The sequence below is a fragment of the Vanessa cardui genome, chromosome 17 (genome assembly GCF_905220365.1).
Source record: "Vanessa cardui chromosome 17, ilVanCard2.1, whole genome shotgun sequence".
Classification (NCBI taxonomy): Eukaryota; Metazoa; Arthropoda; class Insecta; order Lepidoptera; family Nymphalidae; genus Vanessa; species Vanessa cardui.
The window spans coordinates 7,189,984-7,202,915 of NC_061139.1; the positions used below are offsets into that span (position 1 = coordinate 7,189,984).

General features: G+C 31.6%; 1 protein-coding gene across 5 annotated transcripts in view; it reads right to left on the reverse strand.

Annotated features, from left to right (window-relative positions):
- The window catches only part of LOC124536666 (rap1 GTPase-activating protein 1), a 278,996-nt gene that overhangs the window by 34,765 nt on the left and 231,299 nt on the right, over positions 1-12,932 (reverse strand). The window contains exon 2 of one of the 5 annotated variants that reach the window (XM_047113221.1): positions 8,459-8,485. The exons of the other annotated variants lie outside the window; for them this stretch is intronic. Within the exon in view, the coding sequence (XP_046969177.1) occupies positions 8,459-8,485 (27 nt within the window). The remainder of the gene's footprint in view (positions 1-8,458; positions 8,486-12,932) is intronic. 5 annotated transcript variants of the gene reach the window in all.

Consider the following 12,932-nt stretch of genomic DNA (forward strand, 5'->3'; position numbering starts at 1 on the left):
GCTAATTTTCCATGCGCATCGCTCTTGAATACTATTATGAGCTTACGAATGTGAACGCAGATACGACGAAATGTCAAATAAGACTACGCAGCGACGGTCTGAAGCAGTTAATAAACGGATAATTAAAACGAGACCGACACAACACGTGAAGCTTGGATCAAATCTAAGTATTTAAAAAACTCAGCTGTAATACGTATTTATTTTTTAAAAAGAAAACAGAATTAAACTCAAGAAACACAATCGTTAGCGGGCTTTAAAGTTATAAATCAAGTAGCTTCGAAACAGTAATTGTGGAGTTGGATTTCGTAAACTACGTCGGGGAATTAGTTTTCATTCCGTTTGGTATCGAAGTGAGTTGTGAATTAGAGAGTTTGGGAGATAAACGAACTTGCAATAATAGGACTACTCGACGTTCGGTCATACGCATTAAATTATAGAAACTAGAGCATTAGCGAGAATGTAGCAAGCCTGATATTTCCCAAGTGTGTAACTGGGGATAGATGAGCCTATATATTTGATAACAGCGGTTATGCGATTTAAACTCTGTCTAGAAGTTATAACAGAAACATTATGTTTCTGTATTCGAATTGATGATATCCATAAATTAAGGACATTTGATATATTAAGACCTGAATTTGTGCAATAAAGGGCTATGAGTGAAGCGGATGAAAGCCTGATAAGTATCATCAACTATTAGATCAGACGACGAATGATGAAATTATCTCAATAATGGTATACTCTGCCTATCGATGGAACATTAAATAAATAAATACTTTTTTTCGGTTTTATATATATTTTATTTTGCTATAATATAATTATTTATTAGTATTAAGTTTCTTGCCGTTTCTTCTCTTTAGAATCTAATTGACATTCCGAATCGTTGGCATCTCTCCGTTTAATACAATTCTGTAAATTAAATTCTGACGATTCAAAAGTACTCGCAGGAGCCTACTTGAATTAAATATACTTATTTAATTTTGCTTATAAAAATAGTTTCTAAGTAAAACAGTTTCTTACTCTGAATAGCAAAAAAAGAAACAATAACAAGAGAATACGTACAAAACACACATGTGAAATGAGAAAGTATAAAGAGAACCAGTAACAGGTTCACTAAAGAAAGTGTTATGTGACATACATTTTGGTCATAAAAGATCTATTATGTCCAAAGGCCCATGCGTACGAATGGTTCGCATTCCCAGCCGAAGTGAAGTTTTGGTAATACAAATTACGCTTGCGGCGTTAAAACTTGAAACGTAAACAACTAAACACGTTTAAGGATGACTCATATTAAATTAATGTCTGCAGTCTTGAAAATCGTCAAGGTAAGGTTCAATTGAGTTTATGGGTACTGAACCATAATTTCTGATATGACGTTTGATCTTTTCAGATCAAATCATATTAAAACTCATCTTTTGAATTATATATGATAATAATATTAACAAAATGCAAATAAAGATATCGATTGAATTTAATGACGTCACACTTCGTATTACAAGATCTACGTTTATTTAGAACAACAAATAGAAATATTAGTAAGTAGCTTCCGACCGCGGCTTTACTCACAAATATGAAGAGTTTTTTTTTTAAAGAATTAAGAGAATTTTTTTGATGAATCGTTTATAGTTAAAATGTGCAAGGGCCACTTACCCAATTGTTATATTAGTTAGGATCCCTTAAAAAGAGCATTTATTACATACATATTAATCGTATAGCATAAAAAATACCGTTTTAAAATTACAACACTGAAAACATCAGAATGTAAAGTAAACGTAAGATGCTTTCAATGAAATAAAAAACATATTTTATTCCAACCGCAGTTCTTTTAGAATTGAATTGAATCAAGTCACACAATTCGTGGTCTGTACAAAATAAACGATTCGGAGAGAAAAAGTTCAAATCAATCTGTTGTGAAACCGATTCAAATCCAATCTAACGCCTTTGTTGCAATATTGTCACGATATTAAATATATCGTACGTACGAACAAGACTGTTTGATTTAATGATATTTAACGTCATATTTTGATTGAAAAAATAATAAATGTATGAAAAAAATTGTTTTTTTTTTTCGACAGTTCCAAAGAGTTTAACATTTGTAACGGCACTGAATCACTTAAGCTCTTTTTATTTGATGCGTAAATTCACTAATATTTCATCACATATGTTACTTTTTTTATGGTATAAGTTGGCGGACGAGTATATGGGCCACCTGATGGTAAGTGGTCACCATCGCCCATAGACAATGACGCTGTAAGAAAATTAAGTAATCCTTACATCGTCAATGCGCCACCAACCTTGGGAACTAAGTTGTTATGTCCCTTGTGCCTGTAGTTACACTGGCTCACTCACCCTTAAAACCGGAACACAACAATACTGAGCACTGTTGTTTGGCGGTAAAATAACTGATGAGTAGGTGGTACCTACCCAGACGGGCTTGCACCAAGCCCTACCACCGAGTAAATTATTATTTTTATTCATTTATCTATGCTTTATTACACGAATTCATAAGCATTAACGTTTACAAAAGTTACATGAATGTAACAAGCGGCCTTGTCGATTAAACATTATACGTATTATTATTATTATTACTTCTATCAAAAATACCACACGCCATTGTTCATTTCAATCTTCATGATAATAATTTAAAACAAAAAATAAACTTACTGACCGGAACGCGTTTCGTGAGAAAAGAACCCTCGTGACTCCGGCTATCTTTAAGCTGCGTACTATTTAATCTGCATAGGCTTATGTAAATTACACAATAGAAGAAAAATTCCCATGATTTTCTTCAGCGGCCATGCGTGTTTAATTATATGCATGGTTTTATGATAATGTATAAATTATAATTAATACAATTTCTCAAATTAAATGTTTAAAAACTACGTCTATAATTTTGTTTTCAAATATATCATAAAATTTTCAACGGTTGAAATAATGTCATTATTTAATAACGAATTGGAATGCAAAAAAAGAGTCTGTTAATAATAATTGTTATTTTAATATTTAATAATAACATGTAATTTTATTATTTATTTAGCATACTGATATAATTTAATTGGTGGTTAAATTAAGAGTAGCTTACGAGTGTCTTGCAAGTTCCTCTCTGTAAAATATTCATTTCCAAGTTGAAAGTGTCTCTAAGAAAATTTGTTTGGATTAAAACTTTTCGTATTGAGTTAAATTTTATTTTGTACTAGAAAAACCGATGTATCTATCTGTAATTTTATCCTCTCTGCGTCGATGTACTGGAGTGCCTTTTAGCGACTTGCATGAGTATTACTCTTGTACTACTAGAAGATTCTTATCATCTCAATACAAAATATAGTCGCCAATTTTCACGGTGATTAGTTAAGCGGAATCGAAGTATATTAATTTCGAGGATATATCAACATCGTCTATATACTAATAGTATAAATGCAAAAGTGACTCTTCCACTCTGTATGATGCGAGTTGGAAATGAAAGGTTTATGTTGGGTTATGAGTTGTGCATAACCTGACGATTAAACACTAAAACGCAAGTGAAGCCGCGTGCGAAAACCGATTTTCAACATTTGAAAAATAAAGGCCGACTCGCTCAGTATATTATAGCTTAATCAAATAACTAGTACGTATTAAACAACAAAACGTACTATTTCGAAACAACAAACTAACAATATTCGACACCAATGCCGCAATGCATTCAATAACTTCTTCGTTTCCGTACACAAAAACCTATACATTTGAAATTATCCCCTCTTGCTATATACATAACGGCTAATTTAGCTTAAAGTTTATATTTGCATACCCTTAGGCGGAACGGGTATATGGAAGGCACATTGAAAGGCAATGTAGGTCGGATTGAATTTTAGTCGATCGACTATGTATTAAATCAGGGGAACAGTTTATTACAGCGACGTATTTTTAATGTGATTTTTTATTATCGAGTACAATAAGTGATTTTTATTTGAAACGAACAATCATTACATCGGAAATAATTTTAACTATGTAAGTTTTCATCTGGTACAATTGTTTTTGGTGTCTAAAATTCTTTATTTCATTTTTCCATCCAGGATTTCAGCACCTTGGATTCTAACGTCAAATAGACTAGCTTCTAGAGTACGTAATACGTTGAATCGATTATTTATTAGACAAGTAATGGCTGGTTGAAATAAATGTAGTCAAGATCATTGAAATATGTCCATGGTCTGATATTAATGCTAAGTCTTAGTTGAGCATGATATTTTTTAATTGTTCTTCTAACCGCGGTAATATTTATTTGGTATCACTTATACTCGCTGATATTACCAATGTTTTTTGAAAACCAACATGTTCATCTAATCACTTAATTTAATGTTAGTGATTCAGTGCTTCGGAAACAAATGTTAATTAAATTAGCCAATAGTTCGTTGCTTCATACATATTCATTTAAACAAAAGACCGTTTCTTTAGAAATGTTTGTAATTTCAATAATTATTTTTCTGACGACATTGTTAAAAGGAAAACTTTTTAATGATCTCGTATTTTATCAGAAAAATCATATAACCTTCCTATATTTTTCTTTTAAATGTAAGTCTTTGTTTTTATCAAATGTAGAAAAATAATACATGAGGTATAATTACGAAAGTAACATTATAAAGAAAACAGTAACCTTTCGATATATTTCACTAACGGTTGTTTTCAAAGGCGACACCCTCTTTAAGTATCAAGACTACTTGGCAGGTAAAATTGCCGTTGGCAAATGTTGGAGTATTGACAACTTTGAACATCGCCTTTTACCTTTACATTCTAGTAACTGACAATACTTTTATGCCACATTATATCTGATATGTCACGAGTAATATTATATTCTTTATTTAAATTTATATTCGTTTTTTTTTTATAATATCAAAACATTTAAGTACTAACCTAAGATTTAAGAAGTTGGTTACAAAAAAGTTTTTATTATGGAATAAAAGACAAAATGAGATAGCACATTTTTAAAGGTGATAAGTGACATTGTCAGAATATTTTTCTTTCAACGGGCGTAGCTACATCATAGCAGAAATGAAAAATCTAGAACTGAAAAGATTTATTCATCAAAAATTTTACAAAATTTAGCGTCACCAATGTTTCATATTGTAAACTAAATTCATTTTTCACGTTCAAAGCCTAGTCTGGCCTACGTTCGCAGGTAAACGGAAGTTATTAGCGAGGTCGTTGCCCTAGCGCCGCCCGCCCAAACAAACGATCCTGATAGACAACATAATTACATTTTTTATTCCTATGGTTAGAATGTGGTACGATTTATAGCGTAACATTATGTATTAAAATTTTAAAATGGAACATTGTTTAATGTGTTTGATTTATTTGTTTTATTTCGTGAGCTATTGAACGATAATATTTATTTTTACTTATCGACTATTTCAATCTGTTAGTTGATGCATTTTTTACATGTAAGTAATTTTGTGTACGTTTTAAATAAAATAGCACTAACCAATATGTACGTGTATAGCAGTAGTATAGTTTGATGGGACATTTATACAAAAAAGCGTCTGTTTTTTAACAGATCTAACGTAGACTGTAACATAAATTGGACTCGAGCTTCGAGCACAAGTTGACTACACTCAGGCTGAGTCAGGCACTCAGGCAACCTCAACTCATACTCGAGCCAGCGAACTAATTGACGATATCGAGCTCTCCAAGTTTCAGGCTCTGACGAACTTAGGCTTTCAAATTTCAATTTTAAACTAGAAATTCGATAGGCTGCGTTAAAGTTTTATAATAATATTATACTCGAAAAGTTATGGGTCTTTACGAAGTTCTGATAGAGAAGTACGAACTGAAGTATTATTTAATAAAAGAGCAATAACGACAGAGCGTGACTGTGACGGAAATAAATCTCTACATACGTATAATGACACAACTACATCTACAAACTGCGTTTAGTTTAAAATATAAGTAGTGGGTTACGTTACCTATATAATGTTTTATCTCACTATTATTCTTGTCCGTTTTTTTAAATGACAGTTTACTTAGTAAGAGGTTAGGAATCGAATGAATTAAATTATATGACGTTTTGTTTTTTTTTTTACATTTCACTGTATGAGGATCAAAGTGTTACATTAAAAGACAATTAAAAATATTTTAAATAAAAATACGGTGAGAAAATATTTAGAAAACAGACAGTTTTCAATTTTTTTTATTTCTATTCAGTAAGTTAAAATTGTCTCTGTAACAATGTCATTTCTTAAAGAAAAACACATAAGGAAATTAAAAAGGTAGAAACAAAACACTAGGGCAGTTAGTTGCAAGTCAAGAAGGCAAAAAGGTACATTAGAACAATAGACGCCTTTATACCTTTAAGAAATGTTAAAAAGGTCACTAGCTTCACGAAAGCTTTCTTCACGGTGTAACGCTTTTGACTTCCTTAACCTTTTGCAGTTCATTTTCGGTAACTTTGATTTATACATACATATTCTCTATGAAGTCTTTATTCTATAATATCAAATAAAATATTTTTCCTGATATACTCTTTGGAGCAAACAATTTTAAATCTTAGATACAAAGACAGGTTGTTTAAATGGCATTGGTAGGATGATGGGCAAATAGGCCAACTGATGATGAAGCACCATTGCCCAATGACATTAGTGCCATATGAAATATAAGCATGTTAAAATAACCTTGGTAAATGACACGGGAACATTGGCTCGCTCACACTTTAAACGATACATAATACTCTACCACCAAGTAGCCAGCTTGGTGGAAGAGTATATGATGAAAGGCTGGTACCCGGAGTAAAATAAAATAAGTAGTCGTGATTGTCAAAACACAATGAATGTCATTGCAGTCGCCAATCAGCGGTTAAGCAAGCGATTGTAATCATTTTCGTTAGTGTATTCATATTGAGAGAAATCTTAACAATACTAACCTTTCGTGGTAGAATTAGTATATACATAATCACGCATATTATATTATTCTTTCCAAAGTCATAATCAATGTTTATTTTTGCAATCAATCAAAAACCCATTAACTATATTAAATATGTCCCAATGCAGAGTATGATGAAATATATTTTTATCATTTATGTAGCGAAAAATAAAATTGATGAGATACAAAATTTCAATTTGAAAATCGTTTACCATTCCACATCTCATTGCTCGCGTTATTGACGTCTGAGACTAGTGAAATAAAACCAAAAGTTCTGACTGACGATGTCTACGCGAATTACATGTCATATCGAGCCGATACGGCCTAGTGGATCAAAAATGTAGATTTGTAGTTTTTAGTAACAGATCGTGAGTTTGAATTTTCTTGTGTCCTTTTTTGTTTTTGTTGAATTATATTTCATGCTCTCTGGTATGACCATGAACAGGCTGTAAATTTACCATTGCTGGACTAAGCCTATCCCTATGAGAGAAGGCGCTTTGATTGGGTTTGAACCCGAAAGTTGCACGCGTTCTAACCACTGGGATAACTCCTCCCAGTATGGACGTATTGATAAAATGTACATGTTTTGGAGAACTCTTTAGCACATTTATCTTCAACAAACGGAATTGGAGTAAAGCGGTGCAATAACCAAACCGTTCTCATATATATGTATTTGTATTCATTTCCTGGTGTTCGACTTCGAATGAATTAAAAAAAAAAAGTAATTACTGTCATTATATATTCTTATCAAACGTAAGAGTGGCTGAAGGTAAACTAAAGAGAATATTTTTGAAAATGACGTAAAACTGTAACTGTATTTAACGAACGTACCGTTATTAAAAACCTAGGCATGACCTACATTATGTATATCTATAAATATGTATACATATAAATGTATATGTGAAGCAAGTTATCAAATTATGCAAATATTAAAACATGTAGCCATTATTTCAAACTCTCTCATCTAAGCCGAACTGGACCACTCTTTCATAAAATTTTGTATAATGTAGTTTCAAATTAATTTAATTAAAAATTGTTATATTCGTTACGAAAATATGGAATACTTTAGCGTAAATAGACTGCATTGTGCGCGAAAGTTTTAAGTATTGAACCAAGATAATATTCTGGTATGAATACACCGAGTTTTCAGCTTTCGAATGAAAAATGCAGTGCGAGTTGAATGAGGCGCGGAGTGAAGCAAAAAAAAATTGTTCAGCGCCGACACAACAGCGGTTACGTTGCCAAACAAGACGCCTTTTCATAAAGCCATATTCGCTAAAATTTATTGTATTCCCGTACGTTTTCATGACATCGAATTAAGTTTTATTTTAAAGCGCTTTAAATTAAATATTTAACGCTTTATTGTTAGCCTAATTATATTTATTTATAATGTTTATAGTTTGTCGTTACGCTTTCATAAGTTAATGGGTGTTTTTCTTTATTAAAAGAATGTATGGAGCTATTTTAATTAATTTCGTTTCTGTTCGCTCGTTTATATCAACTTCCGCATTTTAACGCGTGAATGAGTCACTTATTTAAGTTATATAAATGAATTTCACGGCATTGCGTCCCTTACCAACGTGTGATTCTTGTCCCAAAATACCTGTAACAAAATTAAATAACAATTAGATATATAATACGAAACACTTACTAACTATATTGTAGAATATTTATTCACTCGTGTATTTTAACAAACAAGTTATTGTTTTAGTCTAAATTACTCTTTATCACTTCAGCTTTCTACCCATGGTCAAAATGGGTCTAGCGGCTCTAAAGATTAGCCGGAACGAACGAATAATAAGACATACATAAATTATTAAAAGCATTTTTTTGGTACATGTACCGTGTAAACATACATATGTATTTAGTCAAATGCGGTTATTTTAATATTACAAACAGACACTCCAATTTTATTATATTTTTAGATTATAAAACTATTTATAAATATATCGTTGACAGCATCATTGAGAAAAATTCCCACAAGATATATTTACCGACTATTGTTTCCCAGCTGGTCTGAGCCCTGTCTATCCGGATTAAGCTCAGCCGAGAATATGTACCTATGGATACAACGTCTATATTATATTCAATAGCTTTAAACAGCCCCGTTGTCTTTGTACTGAACAGCCGTTAAGCCAGTTAAGCCTACAGAAACGCTAGAATTAGCAATGCGATGTGAAAATGACTTAACTAATATTTGAATAGGGTATAAAGTATTATAATTAACATCCTATAACTCTGTGATATATTATCTGTGGTTTTAAAAGCGTATATAGAAGTTATTTATGACTTGGTTTATAAATATATGGACAATATATTCCTAATTAATTTATTACTGATATCATTGACTATATAATATAATTAATGCAAGATTTTGCCAGACTTACTCCGATTACATTTTAAATATACATCATCCTGTATATAAAGATAATATAACTGCAATGATCTTAGTAAATGGTTGAGCTAAATTAAGATTTAAGTCTAAATAACCTAGTTTTTTAATATGCTATCGTAAGATTAACATCTTGGATAGGATGAAAATCCGCCTTATGTTTCATCCGAATTGGAACAGCTTGGTAGAATAAGCTCCAAACCTATCGGTCTTAGCACATGTTACTTATTTTTACATAAAAAAAAAATACAAGTCGATTTCAAATAAAACCATATATTTCAGTTCACTGTACTAAGGAGTTTGTTACTTTCAATTTTTCGCATTTTCGAAATTCAAAATGATATTTTTGAATATTCTCGTACTCGATAGTACAATTTAGTTTCTTTTCATATCAGAAATTTATGCGGAGACATGAATATATCGAAGAAATAAAGATGTAAGGGGAGCTTATCTTGAAACATTCGTACTATAAAATATCGGAAACAGCGAATAAATACAGTAACTCTTGGGGTACGATAAGAATGAAAATATTCATACAATGTACCTATGTGATCATTTTTATATGAAACTATCGTATTTCAAAAACATCCTAACGTTATATAATATGCGAATATTTATTTTTCTATAATATAAAATTGGAGATAGTTAAAATAACAATAAATGTCAACAATGATCAATTTGTATTTAGTTTATAGAATAGTCACAAACGAGGTCAACGATTTGGTACTTGTACCTTGAAATTAACCAACAATGACATCATTAAATTTATGATATTGTTTAATTTAAGCAAAAATATATAAGGTGAACGTCAGATTTCGTTCGGTTGAATTAAGATTTTTATATTCTTCTCCGTCGTGGACTTACCAACTAATTAATTCAAATACACAGAAAAATAAATCAAAATTATCCCATGCGTTCAGAAGTGTAAAATCCTGAACGGAACTCCTGAATATGTAAATATTTACAATTAAGTTTTTAAGTAAATCTATCTCATTTACATTTTTTTTGTAATATTTATTTGGATATAGGTAGGTGGCTGAGCAATGATGCCACCTAATGGTAAGTTACCACTATCTAGATATCGGCGCTGCACGAAATATTAACCATTCTTTACACCTTAGGAGCTAAGATATTATATCAATTTGGCCTGATACACTAACACATTCTCCCTTCAAACCGGAAGACAAGAATACTAAGTATTGCTGTTTCGAGGTAGAATGTATGGTGAATGGGGTACCTTTGAGATAACTACCCATAGTTTGTACCAGTTAACAGTTTAATGGTTCGCTGTGAGCTGTACGTTGTATGTATGTACGTAATGTAATTGTGCTTGACAATACCAAAGTAATGTAATAACATTAGCAGATTGTGAGCATTTCTTGGTAATGAGATAGGACGAATCAATATTTTACTATCAACGCTATCTCCGACTATTTGAAGTGTTATACCGGACACCGCTCTATTTAGTTTCTCGATAATGAACGAAGTATAGAAAAGGAACATCATTACGCAATTTGCTTTTATCTGTAATATTTTTGACCTCATCGTTGACGCCATGCACGCTACGCCATCGCTGTATTCTATTGTTATAAATATTAATTTAACTAACTTATTATGGTCGGTTTTTAATCACGTTAAATAATTTCTTAATTGGTATTTCTTAATGAAGACTTAATAATTAAAATATTTTAACGGTTCGGAAGAAATTCCCTTCGAAATGAAAATAATCGGTGAAATAAATTGCAATGTATTTGTTTTATATTTATATTTTGAACTCATGGACCTACTAATGGTATGTGGTCATCAACGTCCATAGGTACTGACGGTGAAAAATATTAACTATTTATTTAATGGCCACTGCGCCCAACAACTGTGAGAGCTAAGACAATCCTTGTGTCTAGAGTTTCATTAGCTCAATCATCCTTCAAATGGAAACATATCAAGAATAATATTGATGTTTGTGGTGGTAGGATGTCCAACGAGTATGTTGTGCAGACGTCCAACAATTGATACCTCGACTATTTTAATATATATTTGATACAAAAGATCTTATCTAACTGAACAAAAATATACCATTTACATGCATCTTGCATTGAAAATGAAACACGAGGAATCATTTTCAATGGTAGTACGACCAGAGAATGGGGAAAGCGGACATTGACCCTGCCATAATAACATCACTAACTAACTGACACAGGTCGGATTATATTGACACCGTGTGTTACCATTTTGTCCTACATTTACTGAATAATAGCGTAATGTTTGTCTGCTTTGGGTCAACGCAATAACGGCGTGAATTCGCACTATGACACTTCTGCCTATTTATACCCACGCAAAGGTAATATTATTCCAGCTTTGTTTTGCAATCGTTGAGCTACGAGTTTAAATTTAATACTTTCGTGTAGGCGGTACGTATCCGATTCTTCTTGTAAATAGGACATAAATTTTATATTTATCAGGAGAAACTATTTGTTATGAATTGAATTGTATATGTATGTTAAAACTGCGAACACTTCAATGAATATTTAAGATTATGACGATTATGATATAATCGATAATTGCTTTTGGCTTCGAACCAAGTGACGGGTAATCGTTAATCGTTGAGAACATACCCAATAGCTATAACAGCGTATCTTAAATATTATTGTTGTATTCAATTTTATATATTTCGAGTAATTAAACAGATTTCTATAATCCCTAATTCGTTTATATAAAACTGTAAAATTTATTTCTTGTACGCGCTAATCTCTGGGCTTAAAAAAAACTTTGCATGTAGTAACCCAATTAAGAAATTTTAGAGTTAATTAATTGGATGCATCATGCAAAGCCAATACTATAATACATATATTATAATATATTTTATTTTAAAAGGAACATAATCATAAATGAAAGTGCTAATCCGTATCCACGACGAAAGTGACAGCAGTATGTCTAATTATAACAAATGTCATAATGTTTCTTCATTTGTAGACAGAATGGCGACAACTCCTAAAGAGAAGAATCAATTGATATTCCATAATAGTTCTTACTGTTAATAAAATAAGGGTTACATGTAAATGTGATTTGCCTGGAAGTGTGGATCATCGTAAACTAAGCACTTTAAACAATTCATGTCACGGAGTTGTCACGCCGCGCCGTATCGTGATAAGTGACGCGTCAAGTGCCAAATCGGTCACGCAATTTGAATAGAATAAACAACCGTTCTTCTTTGGCAACGTTTTATTTTCCGGTTTTGTGTTCAGCTTGTGTAATAGACCAATCAGAGATGCGGAAAATCGCAATTGTATAAAATGCAGAAAAATAATCTTTTTGAAAATTATATTTTATTATGTAATGTCACGCATACAATAATAAAAGAATTTATGAAAGTAAAAAAAGTATCGTGAGCTACAAACATTGTAGGTACTTGTATTGAGAGACCTCCGAAAATTTCTAGTATTACAACAATGCTTATAAAACCGTTATTATGTCGCCACTTTTGAAATATTATTAAAACCGGACAATTTTCAGCGAACGAATTAAAAAGAAAAACAAAAATCTCAACTCTTTTTCTTGTAATTTTTGTAGAGGCTTCGCTATAGCGCTGTAGCGCTTATATACCGCAATGACGACAAGGTTGGCCTCGGTCGGGCAAAAAATGAAATGAATTTTCCCATTT